This window comes from Zonotrichia leucophrys, chromosome 2, assembly GCF_028769735.1.
Source record: "Zonotrichia leucophrys gambelii isolate GWCS_2022_RI chromosome 2, RI_Zleu_2.0, whole genome shotgun sequence".
Taxonomy (NCBI): Eukaryota; Metazoa; Chordata; class Aves; order Passeriformes; family Passerellidae; genus Zonotrichia; species Zonotrichia leucophrys.
In genome coordinates, this window is record NC_088171.1 from 83,973,385 (window position 1) to 83,996,623 (window position 23,239).

At 40.9% G+C, this 23,239-nt stretch overlaps 1 protein-coding gene across 3 annotated transcripts in view; it reads right to left on the minus strand.

Annotated features, from left to right (window-relative positions):
- Positions 1-23,239, minus strand: part of GRB10 (growth factor receptor bound protein 10) — a 145,727-nt gene that overhangs the window by 71,569 nt on the left and 50,919 nt on the right. For all 3 annotated transcript variants that reach the window (XM_064705570.1, XM_064705571.1, XM_064705572.1), the window contains one exon: positions 12,781-12,874. In XM_064705570.1, coding sequence (XP_064561640.1) covers positions 12,781-12,874 — 94 coding nt within the window. The remainder of the gene's footprint in view (positions 1-12,780; positions 12,875-23,239) is intronic.

Sequence of the window (23,239 nt, forward strand, 5' to 3'; positions counted from 1 at the left end):
CCAGCATAACACAGCAGGAGACATGTATCCTGGCCCAAAAATCTCTGTACTATTGCCATAGGGAGGAAAGGTTGAGAGGATTTTTTGTTTTGCTTTGTTTAGTCGTTTTTTTAAACAGAAAATTTATAGAGATACACAATGATAGAAAGATATTACCACAAACATAAATACTGTATTAGTAGACATCTTGGCTCCTAGAATAATGAAAACAAATTAGATCTCTTTCAATACTTTCATTTCAGCTACATACTAAAACCATCTTAAAGAAACTCCATGGCTTTTCACTCATGTCTCAAGTGTTTTTAACTTATCTCTTTATCCCACACTTAATGCCTTTTTTCTTTTTTTTTATTTTTCTTTTTTTTTTAAGTCATCTGGCAAGTCTAGTCACTGCTCCCAACTTTAATTTCAATCCCCACATGCACAAAGCTTCAAGTACCCTTCAGCTTAATTCACTGACCTCCTCCCTCCTGTGAGTCAAGAATTATGCACCATCAATCAAAGCACATTTATGGTACTTAGAAGCTGCATCATCTCTCATCACTTCCATGTCACAGGCTGCACACAAACAAGTCAATTTACAGAAAGGCTACCCATCATATCAAAGTAATACCCTGTGGTTTACCCAACACATTAGGACACAATCTCAGATATGCTCTCATTTCAGTCTTGACTTCATCTCTGCAGAACTGGTTCTCAACACCATGAACAACGCTGAAGTGAGACTTCATCTTCAAAAAGACGATGCACACTACTAAGTAAATCTCAACCACTACTAAGCAGGTGTCATTATTTGACAGAAGTTCTGCAATAGCAATATCCTCATTTTACTGATGGGGAAAATGTAGGCAGATATCTACAGTTATTTGTTCAATTCCATGTAGAAGCTGATTCACTGAACGAGTGCTTCTAACTCTTTGTCCCGCTTCACACAGGCACAGTGGCCAACCCCAGTGAGTATTTCCCAACTTCTACACAGAAGGGGCTGTGGGCTGTGGGGTGGAGAGCCCATGGCTGTTTCTGCATGCTCATGTAAAGAAGCACACACTTGTCATCATCCTGCCATGATTTCTGCAGTCCAGTTATTCTGAGCAGCTTATGGATGCCTGAGTCACTGAGGGTTGGCTACCACCACACGGGAGCCAGGTCTGCTGCTGCCATCATCACCTGCTACAGTTTGCAACCCCTTGTTCCCACCTGTGCCTAAGAGTCCAGGCAACCCCACAGCCCAGGCTGTGGACATTTCTTACTCCATGTAACTTCCAAAAGCAGTGAGAAGTAACCATGCCCCCAACAAAGACCCTGCTACCTATAAAGCTGCCAGCCAGCCCACGGTCAATCACATTCTTTCAGCAAGGACTGGCTTTAAATACAGGCAGGACACTCTGCAGAGATGCAGAGCTTACACAAAGAACCAGGAAGTTCCTGTAATCAAAGCCTGTACCATTTTACAGTCTTCTTGGTATCTGAAGTCTGACTTCATTCATGAATCTTAAATAATTTTTTAAACATAGAAAATCATGTTGATACTTAAATAAATATAACTCTGCCACTAAGAAAGCCTACTTTTCACATTCACCCAAAACCATAGATATTTATTAGCCAAGTATTTTTAGTTACTTTTTTTTTTATGCACCACAGTATATGTTCTTTTTGACATAAGTGAGTTAATGTATACTTGCTGATATAGACCATGAGCGCATTCCAGTGCAATCTGTTTGTCTCAACTAGAAGAGATATGTTCCTATGCTAGAAAAACCTTAAAACCTGAAGTCCTCGACTTCCCTGTCATCTGGCAGAACCAACCTTTATTTTATATACAGATTAGGAGAGACATTTCTAAGGAAGATCATGTTTAAGCTATAACTTGAACAGGGCATTTTCCTCTCAACTGTACAATGTGTTATGTCTTCATGTGACAATCCCATTTTTTTATTACTTAAGCTCCAGAAAATTGTTTTAATGTGCAGAACAGGATACTAAAAACGCAAATTCTATACTTGTTCAGACTGCTTAAACTAAATTTGCTATAATACTGTCAGCCAACTTTTAAATCCATTTAATCTTTAAGCACAAGGACAACTTTTGTTTAGCATTTGTAATTCTTCCTCTAATTAAGACCAACTAACAAATGAAAAGGAGGAGCACAAAGTAGTTGATGGAAGGAATCCTAAAGCACCAGAAGCCTTTAGGAGCACCAGAAGCTTGCAGGAGAACTGCAGTATCAGAAATACACCCCATTCCACTATTGCAAACAAGTCTTACCTCACCCTCGCTCTATTTCTCGCCCCTAGAAATGTTACAGAGATAGACATTGCTTGGTGGTTTTTTTTATTTAATTTTTGTTTTTTTAAAGAGAAGCAAAGTGAATTTCTGTATTAATTTCTAAGATGATAAAAGCTCTGCTTTAAAGCTGAAGCTCATAAAAAATTAAATTAACTCATACTTTTCTTCACCTGAGGCACAGGAAAGAAGAGACAGAAACCAAAGGTTAGGACACTTATTAGGACAAACAATGGAAGGAAACTAAGAGCTGTACTGCCTGTTCTCCACCCTCTCACTACTTTGACAGAGACTGAAAATATAACTTTGAAGGTCAGGGGAAACCAAAAATCAAAAACTCAGATATAAATCTCTCAGAATTGTTTGCAGACAAAAGGGCTGCACTCTGTCAGCTATTAAAAATCACCTGCATCACAAGGAAAATCAAAGGTGCATGGGTGGTCAGAGACAGAACAAAAATCAGTTCAGTGTGTTTTAACAGGGATAGGGGCAAATCAGAACTTTATCTGATTAAATGGATTTAATTTTGAAAAAAAAAGAAAAAAATCTGATTCCAAAATTGTTACGCGTTCATGTAAAGTAAGGCTGTTAAAAAGTATCTTGCAAAGATGAAGTCTAACCAATATCAATTCAGCGAGTAGTTTCTGACACTACATCTGCTCCTACTTGACCACACCACTGCTACCACACTCTTAGAGATCAGTTTCATAGAAAATGGGGTCCATTCTCCCTCATAATCTTCAGAAAGCACAGAGGCACAGTTAACACTGTTCTCTCGAGAAATCTGTCTGCTTTTACCAAAGCAGAGGGGTTCATAAAATAAAATAGCCTCCCCTCAAGAGTCTTAGTGATTTCAAAAATTCCATGTGCTGCAGATAAATGGCAATCAGATTCTGACAGATGATACTCTTAAAAGTCTGAATAAGCAGAATAGATTTATTTCAGATTTGAACACAGAGTCATGAAACCAGATTAAAGCCCTAGAGCTTTCCATGTAATCAGATACTGAAAGTCAGTTCTCTTTCCATTAAAGCTGACCTTGCATAGTGACATTGTACTTTTATCTCAAAAATTTGAGATACTTCTTAAAAGATTATTTTCAAAATATATAACAGTATAGCTGCAGTGAATATGGACTGCTCCCATCTCTAAATATAGTCTTCCCCTTCATATATCAAATTACCTTTTGAACTTAGAATTTGATTTTGGATAAGGTGTCAGAATTCAAAGTTAATATTCTGATGTTGCAGAGACACTGTTTTTACTGAACAACTGTCATTGTTATAGCATGATAAAAAGCCAGGCTACATAATAAATCAACTTTCTTAGCTCATTAGTAGTGGACTATTTTAAGTGCCCACAACCATGTTTTGACATTTGGCTATAACACCTTCACTAAAAGGTTCAAAAGCTTTTTACATCAAGCTAAATACACTTAAAACATTCTCCCTAACAGGGAATATGCAAAATCCAAGAACGTGAAGGAAGAGGGTGTAGTAACACAGGCAAGAATTCAACTCAGCCATGTTAAAAATGTCATCCAGAAGCTATCAAAAGAGTCTGTGTTGATACTACTAATTTCCATCCTTTTGCTCTAACATGTTGACAGTAGAATTTTAGTCAGATTACAAAAGAAAACATAAAGGCAATACAGTTATGCCAGAGAACATAAGAGCTCATCCTATGATTTTACAGTTACCTTTCATTGATTAAATTAGAAGAGGATATTTCAGATCACTAAACTCAATTTTGGACCACTAACTCAAATGGAAGAAAAATGCTGCCCAGTAGGCAGAGGAAGATCAGAGACCAGAAGTGCCCAATGCCTGTTGGACAGTATAAATAACTATATAAAATTATTTTTAAAATAGTGAAATCTATCACATTTAACCGCTTTAGCAATAGAATGGTGCGATTTGCTAAGCAAATACACTTATAGAGGAGGAGTGCACCACCCATAGGATAACAAACTTTTACTCTCTCATGGAAGACGTGACATAAACATAAGAAATGAGCTCAGCTCTGATACCTGGGAGAAACACCTCATCACGAGGTAGATACTGAGCCACGGGTTTCCCTCGGCTATCTGAATTTCCCCAGGCGCACCATTTCAAACAGATGCGTCAGAGCCATGAGCTCAAGCCCGAGAAAGGGAATGCCTGGAACACCATCACCCCATGAAGGGCTTGCAGCTGCTCCCCTCCAGGAGCCCCCTCTCAGCCCGTTCAAGGAGCTCTCTCTCCCAAGCAGCCACCAGCCATGCTGTGGCTGTGGCAGCCCGCTGCCCGCACACAGGCGCCTGCCCAGCGAGGGGCCGGGTGACCCAACACTCTGCAGTGGTGGCAGTGGCACAGAAAGTGTCTGTGCTGCCGGTGGCATCACCTCAGAGCGCTGGCACAGGGCTGGGGGAGCTGCCAAACGTCAGCAAATCCATGACGTGAACATTGGTCTCCTGCAGACACTCCCAGCAGACCAGCAGGTTTAGGTACCCACCCCTGGCACCCACCCCAGCCCCTCACCGAGAGCCCCCTCTCCTGGGCTGGCCATATGATCCTTGTGTCCCCTGTCATTTGTTCTGGTTACGCTGCATAAAAGTTTTGCACTTTCAGACTGGTTCTGAGAGTGAAGGGGGGAGAGAAAAAGCACACAGTTTGTTTTCAGATACTGCTCTCACTCCTCCACATTCCTGCTCCTGGACTGTGCTGTCTGTGGATGGACAGACAGAGGAACAGAGCTCTCCTTTGCTTTTTTTTTTTTTTTTTTTTTGTTAGTTTTAGCTAGCTGAGGCAAAGAAGTTCCCTGGACTGAGGTTTTCCTTCTTTTCTTTGGACCTGTTTAAACCTGCTCTGGACTGAACACCCAGCAGAGCACCTGGAACTCACATCTGTGGCCCACCAGGCCGGGCCTGGGCCGCGGCATTTCCAGTGCCGGAGGGACTGATAACAGACTGAGCCGAGCTGCAGCCCGCCAAGGGGGCCTTCAGAGTTTGTCATTTCTTTTGGAGCAGCAAGGGGTTTTATTGTCCAGTATTGTTCAATTCTTTTTTATTGTTTTGTTTTTGTGCTGGTGAATGCTTTGCCTGTGAAAGAAACAGTTTTTTTCCACTTTTTCTCTAAGGATTTTTCCCAAACCAGTTGGGGTAGGGGCCGATTGAATCTGCTTTTTAGAGTAACCCCTTTGGAGGTTCTCTCCCAAATTTGCCCTGAACCAGAACAACCCCAAATCATGCTGCTCCCCTGACGTGTGTTTTCTAAATAGCTGCAGCACAGGGAGGAAGTTTCCACCAGATGCCCCCGAGTGCACACCCACCAACAGAGAGAGAGGACATCCCATGCTGCCTCTTGCACTACCCAGACAAAGGATGCAAAAAGAACAGTTGATTTGCTCTTCTTCCGTGGAAGCAGGAAATGCATATATTTTAATATTAAAGACAAAAGCAAATTAAAAAGGATATTTGATTTTACAATTGATTTTGCAGTTACTCTCTCTTATTTGATTTGTGGTGAGTTTCTTAAAGCGTCACTGCTGTACACTTATGCTAGTACTAAGCTAACCTGTTTTCAAGGAGGTAACACATAAGGGGTGAGGGAAGTAAATGCCCACTTTCTGAGACAGATCTGCAAAGAAGCAAGAGAAGTTCATCGCCCAGAAGCCCAATTTACACCTCCCCTCCCAAAGCCTTAGACAAGAATTTAACAATAACAAGAGAGGAGCCTCTAATTACCCTGAATTAACGCTTTGTGAATTTACTCCCTTCTGTGCCATGGTAACAGCAGATACAAATCTTGAAAGAGAAGCTGGAGGAACACCTATCTGCAGTATAAAAAAAAAAAATCCCAAAGAACTATCTCAGATGTCATACACCCATACAGCTTCAGTCCCTGAGGGATGAGTATGGTGCATCTAATGGTCTATCTTGAGCAAGGAACTTAGCTTCCCAGTCCAGCTCCACTTGCTCTGCCAATGCAACTGCTCTTCCTCAGCAACCATCTTCCTCCAGCACAGCAAGAAGGTCACTGCAAACCTGGCAATAACTTTACCATTCTTCCATAGGCCACAGGAAAAAAAAAAGGCTTAAGTTAATTTTTAATATTGTAGTATTTCTTGGTTTAGGCTTACTTAAAATTCTTAAGTTTTTCTACATTTCACCTTGTAAAACTTCCAATGAACAAAGGCCCCAAGGCAAACCCAATACAAACAAGACAGTGGGCTCCTTCCCTACACTGAATTAGCTGAATCCTGTCTTGTCAGAGAAATTCAACAGATTGACACACTGAATCCTGAGATTATAAACAGGCTTAAAATACCATGCTTGTTAACTATGAGATATTACAATGTTTTTTATTCCTATCATGTGGCTTTAGAGGAACACAATTTTAAATATGTCAAAAACTGATGATTTGCAAGCTGATACTAAAAAGCTGATACATAAAACATAAAATAAAAAATAAAATTAAAAAATACAATAAAAATTAAACAAAATCTATCAGTTACCTATGATTTATTTTCTTTGAATATGCTACAGTTTAAATATATTTTGGTCTGTTTCATTTCACTGTTTTCACTCAATCTTTATTACATTATGCACAGAGTCTTCCAGTTAAACTCAATCAGTTCAGTTCATGTGTCTCCTGCAGCTCACTGCAGATCTCTGAAACAATCTGTACTAAACACCAATCTACTGTCTTCTCTTTTCATAATTTTTTTTTCCAGAGTTCTGTCAGCCCAAGGGTTTGGAAACTAATCTAATGAGGGAAGTTAAACTTCTACACAGCTATTATGGGTGCCCTCCTAGCAGCCATGCTAACAAGATTCATCACCAAATATAAATGGAAGCATTCTCCAAGAGAAGACAAAGGTACTGTAATGAGCTAGGCAGGAAGCAGGGCCTCCGCTCTCCCCGAAAGATTAGTCAGTGTAAATCATTTTGGCACTAATGGTGGTTTTTTTCTAAGGGTGGACAATGACAACAACATTTATACAAAGCATCAGAATTCATGAATGTCTGGCAGCATTGTCTCCGAAATACAAACAATGTTTGTTTTTCATTCTACACTTTCAATTCAGTACCAGCTGGATTCTGCAAAAACATGGGTTAGCTCTGACACACCAGATAACCAACTCATCCCAGTCAGATCCCACAACTGAAGCATTTCAGAAGCAGCACCGACTGTTACTAAACACACTCCTCCTTAGCTACAGAATGAATAACAACATTGCCTCAACCTCCCATGTCTATCCTGAGGCAAATACAGAAGAAAATATATTAAAAGCAAGTAATAACAACAGTGGTGGAGAAAAGCAGTGCTACACAGTATTATTTCTCTGGGCTGAATCTTAGGCATTATAATACTGCACCTACACCCATGCTCATTCAAACGTCTGCCTGTATTTACACAGGCTTATAGTTTTTGGGCACAGGACTGTTCCAGTGTGCTTGAAGGGAAGTTTCCACCATGCTGACATTTACTGTCACTCTAAAAATTATTGTATTAATGACTACCCAGCAAGGTAGAGGACAGCATCCACCTCAAGAGTCGGCTGCAGTATGATGCAAATTTTGGCAGATGCCCTGGATCCCTCCAGTTTCACTGGGAGCCACTGGTGTTTACATACAGGCAGGAAATCTAGTGCTCGCCCAATCCACAAGCAAAGCATAGTCATTCCCTCACTACTGGCAAGACTTCCTATCATCACCAACCAAGAGAGACCAAAGGCTTTTAAGAAAGGACAGCTATTGGCTAAAACAACCTTGTCACCATTTCCCTTCTGCTGCTGGAGCCACCGGCACCACAAGGTTCAGCTCAGCTGTCTCTGCAAACTGCAGTGATAAAAAGCACCAAGTCCAGTAAGAGCTGAGAGCACCTTGGGAAAGGATGATTTTGTGTGAATGTACTAATAAAAGGAAGATAAATCTTTCATCACAGACCCACAGCAAAACACATTTGTACGGAAACTGACAATCATCCCATGAGTACATACAGACAGAAAGTGCCAGCACTGCATGTCTAATACTTCTACTAAAAGGCAAGGTGACAGAATGTACCTTATTTATGCCTGGCTTTAAAATTCTGAATAAGAAGTGGCTAGGCAATCTCAAAAAATACATGTCAAGTACCAATAAAAAGCCTTGCCCATAAACTTCACATCTGGGACTGAAGTTGGCGGTATTTGCTGTCTGCTAGAAAAACAAACAGAAAAAATGAGCTCCAAAATATGCATCAACAAAGAAAACAGCAGAAGTATGGAGCAAGAAGAGAAACAGCAGTGGCATGGTGGACAGGTTAAAACCCCTGAAGTCCAAGAGTCAACAAATTCTGCTGGGCTTAGCGTTTTCTGTAGCATAGGGCATTTTGCCATCACAATTCATATAGCAAAGCTCTTCCACAGTAGCACAGGGAAATCTACATGATAGCTTTGCCCTGCTACTGAGACACATTCAAGGTTAAATTTGGTGGCATCACACAGCAGCAGCACAGAGCAGCCAAGGGGAACAGGGGCTGCACTGCCAGGGTCCTTGAGGGAGAGAGGAGAACCAGAAGCACCATTTGGGAAGGGACAAAGGAGAACAAATGCAGGGGCCTATCAACTCTATGGAAGGCCTCCAAGTGGCATCCCTGTGTGAATGGAAGGACTGCAAGTAAAATCACTACTGTGGGGCCCCAGCTCTGCTTCTCACTACTGGACAGAGTACCAGTACTGTAGGCTACACACTGCAGAAAACTTGTCATTGTAAAATTCTAAACATTTGTGACTGCTGAATCTTTTGCAAAGTGAGAAGGAAAAAGTTTTGAAAATAACAATACCTGACGTTACCTCTCAATTCCTCTTGGTGTTTTTGAAGATAGTAAATAATTGTTTTGCTTGTATCTTCACCTTCTACCTTTTCCTCTTCAAAAAGCCACATAGTTTAGACACATTTTTCTTCTTCAAGCCTAGAGGCTTTACTACAGCTTCTGGAAGGACTGTTCCAGAAATACTTAGACTTGCTGGTTATTAAATGCCAAACCCTGGCTGGCTGTAGCTTTTCATAGGTTTATGAAGCATATCTGTTCCCTTACATTAGTGGATACTAGCATTGTTCAGAAAGACAGCTTGTTCTTTTCTATTACATTTGATTTATGAAGTATTCTATGGGGAATATAGGAAAGACATCATAGCTCACACTCTTCGTATTTAATACCTTAGCAAAACTTGCCCAATTAGCAGAATCATTGAAAAGTGATAAACTAAATAATGGCTTAGATATAAAATACTTATTTGTTAAAGTAAGCAAGTTTATTACCGTGCCTACACAAAAGCAGTTATTAAACTATTTATAGGAAAAAATACTATTCCATCTGCACTCAATTTTGCACATTAGTTTCACATTAAACCCTCCTATTATAAAGACTCCTCACTTTACAGAACTATCTTCTGCTCCCCAATCTTTACAAGACATTCTTTCGAAAGAAGAAGCTGAAGAGTTATAAAGCATCTGCTTGTGTAAAAACAGTGATTCAGCAGGAAACACGTACTTGAAATATCCTTCACAAGAAAGGGCTTATTCACATGGGGACAGTTGGCAGGGCTATCTCAGTCTCCACTTGAATGCTCTTTTTCCAGTTTGTGTTAAAGGGATTCAGATGCCTGGGAAGAAGCTAATCACCATTTTTATAGGCTCTGGAAAGCAGTATTGGTTCAGAACTGCAGGTGCTTGTACCGAAAGCTCTCCCAGCGAAAAGCAAAGGACCACAAGTTAATGTTCAACAGAAACTGGCAAATCTGCTGCGCTCACTGAGCAATGTGGTCAGGTGTGAACTGCAAGTGCACACATAAAACAACGTAACAACTACGGCTGCTCAAAGTTCAGCTGCAGTGTTTAACACACAATACACCAAAGAGAAAAAGGCAGAGAACACCTAAACAGGAATTATTTAAGCCCATTCCAATCCTTTCCCAATTTCTGCTCATGCCAATCACAGAGAGGTTCAGGTCTCCTAATAAGCATGTGCTTAAGTCAGCAAGTAATGTTGCCTCTAACTGGAAGCAAAAAATTGCCATAGTCTGTTCCAAACATCTTTATCATCAACATAATCAAGGCATACCACCAAACATTAATTTGCAGTGGTTCTGCAAGTTGCTTCTGGATACAGGTTTACTCTTTTAAGCTTTAAACCAGCGTCTGTGCCAGCCAGGCTTTAATAGAAAGTAATGGATAACAAAGTTTAGTTTAAGAATAACAAAAACCAAAGCAAATAGTGGCCACAGAACATAAAAATCCATTTCATGTTAATAATCTAATCTTCCTATTTACTGTGTGACTAATATGACTGCATTGGGAGCTAGCTCAGACCACGTCACAACTCCCTGAGCTGAAGCCCTTCATGTTGTATTTTTCTATGTTCTATTCATTAATCCGGAATTCTAGAATATATGCCAGCTCTAAAAATACTTGTACATTCAAGTTCTTGGACAAGAATATTTATTTCATACGCTATGAAAAGAGCGTAGATGCTCCTGCTTGGGCAGAGCAAACACTCAAGACATGACACAACATCACACTTAGGGCCACTTCCATTTCCAAGAGGGTACCAAAGCAGCAGGGACCTTGCTTCCCCCTCTAACACTGCAAAAAGGCAGAGCTCCTACAGCCCAGCTCAGCATTAAAGGCCACCATTGAGCATTTAGGTTTCAGCTCTTAATCCAGACCACTGACATAACAGCATCAAGACTGATACTGTACCATGTACTTACTGCAGCAAAAAAAGTAGAAATATATTAGAAACAGTAGACTTGATTGCTGTCAGTCAGCTGATAAAAAAGAAAAATCCCAAACAAATTGTGGATGCATAAGAAATCTTTACTTCAAAAAGTACCAGGGAAAAATATTAAATGGATCTTGCTTGACCAACAAGCATTGAACTGCCAGTACCCCGTATGCAAATCAATTTTTTTAAAGATAGCTGTTTCCTAAATTATTTTGAACATTTGTCTCAAAGTGGCGGAGCCACATGTCAGGTGACACTGTCAGGATCTTTTTTCAGTACAACAATACTGAGAGAGGAAAAGAAGGATCTGAAGAGGAAGTGGGAAAATGTCAGGCTGCAAAGCTGGTGTTCTGCCATCCAAACAGAGTATTACCTATTTCTTCTATAAATGTTCAGACTTCAAAAGCAGACCTGCAGACACATGCACTGTAACACATGAGCCCAGACCACACAGGATGTGCTCCCCCAACACAGAAATCCCTTAATTAAAGGGGGGTATTTACAAATAGCTTCAGAGGTCACATGCATAGATCTGTTCCACAATTTGGACATCTTGACATAGGTGGAAATAATATAACAAACATTATTAATTCTAAAACACATGAAAAATTGAACTTCTAAGATGTGTTCTGTGCAAGTAAACATGCCACTATACACTGCCTCTGCCACTGTAAGTTTTAGACTGGATTGCATTGCAACCTGTTGCCTTCTCTTTTCAATTGCAAATAAAGTTTTAGAAAGCAGAACACCTGGAGCATGGATAGGGGAACAAGTTAAAATACAATCCTCATTACACTCTGGGACTTGTTTGTGCAACTTTAATTGTCTTGATAATCTACAAATCATGAAATTTGAGTCTTGCTGCCCTTGACAAATTAAAAAAAGTTGAATTTTTAAAGGAAAATTTAAGCATGTCATGTTTGGCAAATATTTTAAGTAATATGCTTATAATCTTTTTTTGTTTCAATAGTCTAGTTCTGTCTGCATTACTATTATTTGTTGCTCTGATGAAACAACATTTGAAGATGACCTTCAAGGACTTGGTTTCAAATTAAACCATCAGGAAGCCTGAGGGTAAGAGGGTTCACTGCTTAAAAGAATACTATTATCAATTATTTCAAACCTAAAACAATAAAGCTGAGCTGAACAGTCTCTGTAATAATAGTAACTGTTGTCCTTTAGGTCTCTGAACAGACAGAAAACAGTGAAGACAGAGTTTTAAGATTTGTTTTAGCTTTTTATGAATGGTCCTGTTGAATTACAGAAGCTAAACTATTACACCTGCATTACAACATCTAGTTCAGGCTATCTTTTCACAAATGAGCTGATTTCTGCCATGGAAAGCAAATAAACGTGTTGGGTTTTTTTCCTTCTCCTACTGCAAACATTGAGCCAGAGCCTGTCTTATGGCAAAGATTTTTTTTAAATGCAACCTTAACATTAAAAATGTTGAATTTAATGTCAGTATGTTCCTCCTCCCCGCTCAAAAAGTATGAGAATGGACAATATCCCTATCCCCCAGGACAGTAATCTATCTTGGGCTACAAGGTCTGAGATGCATACAAGTCCTTCGTCACTTTCACTCATAGCTCAAAGGACAGTTGTGACAAAAACCGATTTCTGCAGCTCTCCTTCTCCAACCATCCAGGACATTTTCTTTTCCACCCAGTGAGAAGAAACAGCCATGGAGGCAAAACAATGCCTGCACTTGCCTGAAAAGCCTGGATTTCCAGGCGCTGTTCCTTACCTTGGTGGTTCAGGGAGATGCGGTTAGATGGTTCTTGGAAACCCGGTTCCACCAGATCCCGCCGACCATGAGCTGAAGTCTGATCTACATTGTCCTAAAAACAGAAGAGCACAATATCTCATCAAAACCAGGCATTCTGTACTCCCTGCAAGCTACATTACATGGAGTCAAACCACCAATACAAAACAAAAAACCCTGCCATGCCTCTGAAAGGAGAAACCAAACGTCAGAGAAGGTGGGGGAACAGATCACAGGGGGACACTAGGCTGTCACATTAATACGTGTGGCATGGATCCAGAATCAATGACTGTGCTGTTGGCTCATCTGTACACCAGTTTGCGTTTCAAATGGAGAAGCAGTGATGTAAATGCACTTCCTAGTTTAACAAAAGTTTCTTCTTGCACCAAATTATGCAGAGGCTTGGGGCTTTGTTTTCTTTAATTCCAAGTCTGTGGCTTAGGGCTTTGTAACTAATTAACTGGACTGAAACAGATTCAGTAGTGAACTACTAAACCTCAAGAGAAATCAGAAGTTCAGTTTAGATAAACATCCATGGCTCTGGATGCCAACCTGTTGTTTTTTCATACTGGAATTCTCACAAGATCAAGTTTCATGAAGTTTTAACACAAACTGAATTTGGCTAAGTCTAAAATACCACAGTTTCTCACAGATCTTGCCAAAGAAGACAACTAGTAAAAATCAGGAAAATTTAAATATGAACAAGAAAATAGGAAAAGCAAGGTAAGTCACATTTTAGAAGAATGAGCTGTAAAGCAGGTGCGTGGTTTTACAAAACTGGCATACCTTTGCATACACCAGTTAAGGGTGGGTATGGAAAAGTGAGCAAAGTTGTTTGCACTGATGTATCACCAAGCATAAGCTGCTGCTGTAATATACGTGACTATACACATGATCCCACTGTGCCCCAAGTGTGGGCTAAATACACAATGGCATGACCTGCTTTTATGTCAAAACAGAGGAACCACCTTCATGGCAAATGACATTGTAATTAAGGCAGAGCAGAAACAAGCACACTGTGAGCAGCGATTCAACTACGCACAACCAGGAGCCCTCAGTCCAGCACTGACAAAGTACCAGCTAATGCTCAAAATCATAATGGAGGTAGTGTTTGGGGACCAGAACTCTATATAGTTATACAGTATATGAAATAAATTATCTCTTCATCAGAGGGACTGTCTCAGCAAATGCTTGAACTTTGATTCAAGTACTCAAGCACTGCTCTCAAGTGTCATCACCATCAGGGATCAGTTCAGGAGCCCACAGGCATTTATAAGACAGAAACTGACAACAGTGGCATGACTAAGGAAGGTTTTTATGAGTAAACAGTGTATGATAAGATACAAATGCCACCTATCTATCTATGCTAGATACAACTGGGACCACTCAAACGTCTGCCTCCATACTGGCTATCTCCCCTTACAGCTCTTTACATTCTTTGCACTGATTTTCACAACACTGGCTGTTGTTTCAAGCACCAAATCTCATTAATCTCGTGAGTTTTTGTTATTGCTTCTCAAGAATAAAAAAAACTCCACACCACATCAGACCTTCTATCAGCACAACTGCCTTTGTTCTTACTTCCCTGAAACACAGTGGTATTTGTTAGCTCTTCCACTGGAGCTAACTGAACACTTACTAGGAACAAGCAACTCACAAGCTCCTGTTTTCATCAAATCCCTTGCAACCACAGGGTCTCACATTGTAACATTAAAAGTACTTTTGGAGCACTAGTCATTCTCACTGGATTTATCTCATTTTCTTTGGAATGCCACGCAGCCATAACTGACTTGACCCACATCATGTCCATTTTAAATCTGAGGCAGGAATTTGGGACTTGCAGCATAAGAAGGCAACTGCAGAAATGACATACAAAATTATGAATGTGTTCCTCAGAAAGTTCAGTTGTAATTCTTCCAAGGTGCCAAAGGCAACAGTGGGGAGGAGATGCTTATCTAGAAAAGTTTTAGTCAAAACTTAATGTTAAAGTTGACTGCTCTCAGTACAAAGGCTAAGAGGTAAGCATCACAGGCATGGATAACTCAGCAGAACATCCCTCCCCAGCCCAGAGCTTTTCTCTGTGCATTTCCCTCCATGAAATACAACATGACCAATTTTTATAGGGTAGCTAAAACCTCACAGATGCAGTTTAGCAGCATTAGTTACACTTCCCAGGAAGAAGTCACAATGTCAGATGCAGTGGCAGATTGCCTCTTGGCTTGGAAGAGCAACAGGGCACCCCAAAAGAAATAAAAGTTGGAATAAGAAAACCAGCTGTAAGCTATTTGTCACATACCCAAATGTGTTTTCAGTTGCCCCAACATATAAAAGTCCCTTCTGGAAGGCAAGATTCATGAAATACTAGGTAGTAATAAAGGTGAAATGGGGCCGAGATGCATGATTTTACATTTGGGTTTCCCACAGCAGTAACACATAAACACTTAAGTGAGACCTTATTTCAAGGTTTCACCTGGCTCCAGGGCCATAATTCTTCAATTAAACCATACTTTTCTTTTTTTTTTTAATTCGCAAGTGCCAAAAATTTATAGGAAGAGGATACACCCTCTCTGGAATCACCATACATCTTGTACCAGAAGATGCTGAGAACCACAGGCCTTACTCACAAAGTTAAGCCAAAGCCATGGAAAGGTAGATCAAAGTTTTCAGAGGCAGAGGTTGCAGTGACTAATGACTGCTGGTGCTGCCCTTGTAAAGCTGATGCCGCTGCCTGTTTTGCCTGGTGCAAATGCCTGTCCACAAGATCCAGAGAGTTCTCTGGCAGCCGGAGCAAAACAGGGAGGCGAAGGTTTCCTGCGGACACTGCGGGCCAGCAGAGCCCAGGTGCTGAAGCAGAGCGACAGGCCGTGCATAAACAAAGCCACACCTGGCAGAGCAATGCGGGCAGCGGGGGGGAAGGTAAGGGCGGTGAGGTTTAAAGAGCCGGGGGGAGTTTCACATGACCCTCGGGAATCTGTTTGTGTCCGTTGTGCACAGACAAACACCGGCACCCGGCCAGCTGCAGCAGAGAGCACATGCTGGAACAAGGGTAAAAGAAGAAAGGGGAGGGGGGCAGGAAATAAAGTTATATAATTACTCTGTGCCAGCAGCCTTGTTGTCAGGCCCCAGCTCAGGGCTGAGGCCATGGCCCCCAGCAAGGTGGGCACCTGCTTTGGTCCATCACCATCCCCTGCTGCAGCTGAAAGCGGCCTCCAAGCAAGTCATTTGTCTGCTTCATGGTTTAATCCCCAGCACTCCCTCCTCTTCCAATAAATGCTCTCAATATGAAATTAAAGCATGTTACTTAACTTACTGTACCATCCAGCTATTGTAGTATTTTTAGAAGCTAGCTGAGCATTAGCCCTCGCTGACTTTTTGCCTGTGATGTTTTCTCTGTCAGTCAGCCTCTGCAACCAAGGATGATTTAATCTAGTCACTAGCAAGAGTGCTAGAAGGACTTGAAGCAGGGTCCTTTAAAGCATTAGCATTTCATAAAGCCAAACACACCATCATTACAGGTCAGATTACAGTGTCCTTTTGCAAACCTATGTTGCATGACACAAAATGTGACGTGCCTGCATCGCCTTAAGAGCCAAAGTCCACTCACAGACAGTGTTATCTCTACGTATCAGTAACCAGGACAATCTAGATTTATTTTTCAATCTATAACCAAACCTTTCAAGTTGCACTCCCTAACTATGACATACAGCATTTGCTGCTGTTTGTGCTAGCACGATAAGCATTTCAGTTATCTAAGAAAACATTAAATCTCATCTTTTAATCAGAGAATCAGCCAGACATATACTACAGCAGCTCTGCTGTCTGCACACATGCTCTTTAATCACCTCTTTGGTTCCAAGTGCCACTGTTCCCACCTGCAGTTTAGCTCAGGAGAGTATTTATCAGTATGAGACAGCATAATTAGACAGACCAGTGGGCTGCTACCACTCTACTGCTGCTTCTCTCATCCTAGTTTTTTCAGCAAAAGTTATCCAGTCAGTCATTCAAGGTAATCTTACAGGTAAATAGTGCTTAGAGAAGGGAGGAGGCAGATTTGAATGTACAAATAATGAAGTATCATTTATACTTCCCTTCTCCCTCATCCTTCATGAAGAAAGGGGTCTAGCATAAGAAGAGACAGAGCAGCTTTCTGGAGAAGTCTGGAAATCCCCTGAAGGGTTCAGCTTCTTCTAATTTCAGCAGTCTCTGCAAGTTTACAAGATGAAGAAAGGCTACAAGCGACAGCACAGCTTCTCGGAAGCTCCTGGGAGCATGGCCAGACTGAGGATGTCCAGACCACCAAGACGACAGTCCCTGGTTTTGGATTTATTGTAGCTGCCTGCAAACCCACAGTGCCATGCCCCTGAACAAAAGGTTCAATTGAGCAAGAGTCACGCGTACTCATGCCAGCAGTCCCACAGCAACAGATCAAGATCATGACATACTTCTGATGTTTGTACACCGTCCAGCACAACAGAAAGTAAAGTCAGACGTGCTGACGGGTCTCACTGCAATTCAGGAGACTATCAAGGCAGATATGCCTCAGTTTGCAGAGAGGGCACTCCTGCCAAACAGGAGCTCCCTGCCAACCTGGCGGTGCTCCTTCATCACACCAAGGTACGGGTCTTAAAATTAGCTGAGCGTAAAAAGAAAATTAGCAAAGTCATTATTTGAACCACCAAGCTTTACTCTGTTCAGGGAACTGGTGTAAAGCAAAATTAAAAAAGCACCTTATGTTAGCAGAGACTGAGGAAGCTATTGCAGTGCTCAAGTGTAAGTGGTTCCCAGACAAAAAAGTGACTACAAAAATTCACTGAAGCAGTGAACACCAAGGGCTGTAAAAAAGTGGACACAGCTCCAGGCTTCAGGAGCAGAAAGGGGATACTTTGAGAAATTACACCCTCTCTTTGTATCTACAACTTGTTGCTCTTAGAAGAAAGACACAGATAGACAAACATTTCTTTATCTGACTCAGTACTGTCATTCTTAATGTGCCCCTGGAGTTTCCCTAGGCAATGAACAGATTAGACAGCACTTCTGATGATGCTTCATAAGAGTCTTGCTTTCCAAACAAAAGACTGTTTGCATTTATGTAAAGTAACTTCCTGTACCGCTTTTTAAGCTATGCTGATTCTTTATACCATGAATTTGCAGCTTTGGTTTACTTCAAGCATCAAATGTACAAAGAGGATAATAGACTCAATTATGCTAAGTGCCGAGTAGCCAGCTATTCATCTAGCAAACTTTCCTATAGCTTACTTGTATCCACAGCCTTCCAGAGTTCCTGCACACTCAATTTTACTCTTAGCCCTGTGAAGGCAAACACACAGGCTATTACAAGAATAAATCCAACTGACATATCCAGACCAATATTCAAATTCTAATCCAAACTCCAAAAGTTGATTAGTAATTCATATGACGTTCCTTTCTTAAAAGCACAGTAGCACAGTCCCCTACCAGCCAGCTGTTTGATACAATGTGTTTTCAGCAAGCTGACACCCCAGTGTTTGAGGAAATGTACTCCAATTAAGATCCTGAGGGAAGTGCAAGGTTCTTGGGTTTGTCCAAAGTCACTGCTTTGCAAACAATTTCAAGTTTACTCAGACAGCATGTGTATATTTTACTGTTTTCTGCCAGTGTGTTTAACATGTCATACAAATAAAGAAAACACAGGCTTTGCACACTAGGCAAAAAACTTTAAAGCGCATTCTCAGACAACCCACATATTACATAATTAAAGACCTGTAACCTGGTTTCCTGCCTCTTAACTATAGTCATTTGACTAGGTAAGAGCCAAGTGAAAGGCTCAGTAAGTCAACAGAGTAACTGTGAACCTAGAATTTTAGCATTCCCATTGCTAAGAGAGCTTGTACAAACAAGGGCTTAAAATAAAGCCACTTAGCTTTGTCAAAAGTTGGGCTTTCTCTCCTGAAGTAGCAAAGCCACTAACTGCAGGAATCCTTCTGATTTTACAGTATTGGCTGTCAAGACTGGGAGCAATAACCCTGGAGACCAAGAACAAACAAGCCAGTTCGGGATTAAAGGAGCAGCAAAGGCAGCAGCACATTCCTCCCAACACACCACAGCACCTCCAATCCTCTGTGCCACAAATCACTGAAAACACGATAACCTGGCAGGGTACACAGGCCTGTTGTGATCCGCACATTCCTACAACCCTCAGCAGAATTACCAGCCCACCACACAACAAGTAAGACAGCTACAACACAGCAGGAATTAGCAAAGGGAGAAGGAAAATGAGGCCGACAGAAAAGACAGACCTGCGTCCGTGGTCCAAGTCTCTGCAGTGGCAGAGAATTTGTTAAATGAATCACAGGAATTATATTACGTCCCATGATACAGGGGAAGGCAGAAAGGCTTGTCAGTCTGACCTTGGAGGAACTTATCTCCTGACCCTCCCCCGGGCTTTAGCAGCTCACTGATCAGAAAACCTTCAAGTCTAAAAAAACCTGGGGGTTTGGACCCTGTTGTCAACACTGAAACCCCATAGTGTGCATGCCCTGAGCCACTGAAGTGCTTCTTCCTAAAAGCTATAGTCCAACAGTGTTATAGGAAGCACTGCTATAGCTGAGCCAAAAACTTATTTTTCTGAAGGTGCCTCAGATTTATTTTTAGGAGTCTAGTTTGTGACTTATCACTACCTGCACTGCAATTGCTATCAGGGCAAGCCAAAAAGCAACACCACCCAGCTTCTTTCTGTCAGCCCCTGCCCCAACTCCCAGTGTCTCTTTGGCATCTAGGAAATTAATTAAATAATTAATTAATTAATGTAGCCGACCAAGAGCTGGACCACAACTAGCAACCTCCAACAGTATCTGGTAGCAGCTGTTTACTCCTAAAAGGCTTTTCTCCAGTAAGGCAGGGGTGAGCATAGTGAGTGTTAGCTGACAGCTCCAGCAATGCACTTTCACAGCATGCATACAGGCTAATACTAGAGATTCAGCTTCTCTAGGCTGATCTTTGCAAAACTGGCATTAACAGAGCTTTCAGAACCCCTGAACCCAACATTTGGCAAGAACTCTCTCACTAGATGCAGTCCTCTCTTAGTAGGAACCAACCACTTCTGCAAAAATGGAGCTGTCTCCCCATATTCTGCACAGAGAAAATGGATAGTATACTCCATAGTGCACTTCTTGGACCAGAATAACATTTATTATGGTAGAAGAAAATTCAGTGCATCATGGTTGCCGTCTTTTAATCAGCTAGCAATGAGGGAATCCAACTGACAGGCTTAGAAATGCTAAAAGCTTGTTCTATTTTTAATGACACTAAAACCACTGTGGCTGTTAGAAGCAGTTTACATAGTTTACAGCTAAAATAAAGTCTTGAAATACAGAAAAGAAACAATTGCACAAAATTTTCAGTGAAGGCAATAACTCCTTAAAGGTGTTTTCACCTATAAAGTACTTAGAAAAATGAAGAATCAACTTGCTGACAAAGTATCCTTTTACTTCTCTTTTTTTTAAAACAAACTAGACCTCTTTTCATTTCTAACAAAACACCACTGAATAAATGAAGTCTGTATTAGGAAATTCCTCACAGTAGGAAAGTCGCAAACTTAAATGGAAATTTTGTTTCTTCTGCTGACGCCCACAGAACCTGATAATGTATCTCTAGCTTGTACTTAATTGCAAATTAACCTTACCTCCAAAGCAAGTCACTCCCACTGGCAAGGGACTGCCACTGACAAAGATACATGTTCAAAGCTACATCCTTTGCTGCATGTTCTAAACTCTTTGGGTTTGGTCAATACTGACTCAAACACTGAAGTCCCCGAAAAATCTGGTATTTGTGAGAGTGAACTGTACTTATCAATAGGAATTAAACTTAAAAATTGAGGTTTTTTACCATGAGAAAGTATAACCTAAAGCAGTATGCCATATTCCTCTTTTTTTTAAGAGGCTTTTCAGTTAGATCTTGTATCAAAGAACTAACATGTAACAGACTACGGTAAATTGAGCCAAAAGCACAAGTTCATACGTGTTAACTATACTGGATGGTGCCCACAGAATCAAGGGAGTAATGCAACCCACCACAATGTGTTGTTGCTCATAAAACCTTTAGCCTATTCAAGAATCCTTACAGGGTCACTCTCCATATTTTGTCCGAGTTTCTTAAGTGCACTGTCAGACTATATTCCTTCTTCATCAGAAGGACAGAAAAAAATATAATGGGAATGAATATTTGTACTCTGGTGCAATGGAAAATTTCAGCATCACACACTTGCTAACACACCTGTCCAATCTGAGAAAACATCTTCAAAATTATTTCCTTTAAGTCCTTTAAGCTTGCATTAAAAAAAGAAAAAAAAGAAAAAGAAAAATCTCATCTATTATTTTGGGGGAAGCTGTAATACAGAAAGAAAGTACGGGATATTTGATCCTTTCCAACACACTGGCCTCCCCATGCTCAGACCTGTGAAATACAAGGTAGCTCATCTGTTCCACTTGGCAACAAATCTACTACAGCTTTGGTTATAGCAGCACTGCTGGCCAGCTGCTTCCAAGAACACTGGCTTTGGGAGTCAGGTTTTGACAGCTTCCTTCTACCACATGGACAGGAGACGTTCCGCAAAATGCCTTGGACAGTCTGTCCTAGCACAGGCTAATGATGCCCTGAATTAACCTTGGAAAGGTCAGTGCTTGAAAGGATGAGCTGGTGGACTCTGGATCTGGCACTGCAGCAACACATTTCTCTGTCTCAGACCAGGAGAGGAAGCAGAGAAGGGAAGACGCCACCTGGGTTGAAGGAACCACTGTTTCCATACAAGTGCATTCTCTTCAGGAATTTATATTCAAATCTCTATGCTTTGGAAGTGGCAACCACAGCAAGACAACCTAAATTACATTTAAGAGCATTACATTTAAGAGCATGCAAGCTTATAGCTAGGAAGTCCTAGACATCAAGACAGATGAAACTCAACAAAGGAATGCAAGTAGCATGAAACACAAAGGCATTTATACCATCTGAATGTGGGTCTGCTCTCTTACTTAGCAATAGTGCTATCTCCCTTTTGTCTTTATGATGGTTCAGGTTCAAACTGAGAATCTGAATGGGCCAACAAGTAAACAAGGTTCTCCACAGCCCTCGACAGAAGTGATAAAATGATAAACCTCCTGTGGGGAAAAAGCCCCTGTGACCACATGTACATTAAAATTTACTGGATGTCAGTGAACAAATTCTCACCTTCTAATGAAATTGCTCTTCAGGTCTTCAAACTGATAATCTGACCAATTTCAAGTGTCACATTGAACAAATTCATACAAGACTACTTTGCTATCCTTCCTTGCTTCAACTATTAGCAACATGAGCCTCATCACTCTACTTTCTAGGCAATTTGTTCAATATCTGAAATTTAGGGTGTGCTTGGTACCCCTCCCCTCCTTCCCAACAGTGATCCTTGGTGCTAGATACATAATTAACAGGGCTAGAAGTGCCTGTCCCATCTGATCAAACCTATGATCCTGATTACCTGGACTACACACCTTTCTGCTCAGGTAAAGATCCATTCTCCTGTTACATGGAGCCATCTGCCCCAGAACTCACTGCTCACTTCAGACAGGGGCATTTGCAGTTCCAGTGACTTGCTCTCAATTCAATACAGAATTAACTCTTTACACATCTCTAAAACAGCAAAGCTTACCAAAAACAAGCAAAAGACATTTCAGAATCTCAGATATGGGGCAAATGTTTATACACTTCAGTTGACTCCTCTATACCCTACTTAAACCCCACATAAATCACAGTCTACCAGCCTAAGGCACAGTAATTATTCATGATAAATAACCTAGCATCAGATCTTGTATTGGAACAGACTGCTGTGTTCTCCGCATGCCAAATATCAGGGTTACAGTCAGAGCAAATCAGTAATGTAGTTTATGCAAAAAAATACTGGAGTCTAAGAAGCAGTCTGCAAGATATGGGTACTTAAAATAGTGTTTTGTACTGCATATTTAGCAGTAATGGGTTACTTTGCAAGCCTTCAGAATAGGGAAAAAAACAAACCAAAAAACCCTCATCATTACCAACAGAACAACATGCCTGAATGTCTGAATTTCTTTCCTTAATCACGTATGAATCTTATTTAACCTGTGCAGCTCTCAGAAAGTCACACACATAACTGTATCTTTTACTGTGATGTTCAAAACAGTATTCCTGAAAAAAAAAAATCCTCACAGTGATGCTGTATCAGACTTCATTAAGTTGCCATCCTCAAATGTTAGCACACAATGGGTGGACGAAATTTCTAATACAAATGATGCTGCAGCCTGCATTACAGAAATACCAACACAGAAACTGTCAATTCATAACAGCTGGAAAGAAAACAAAAATTAAGATAAGACCTACAACAGGAGCCATCCTGACTACTCCAGTGCATCACTGTCTTACTTCAATTTCTCAAAATGAAAGAAACTTCCAGGGCTTA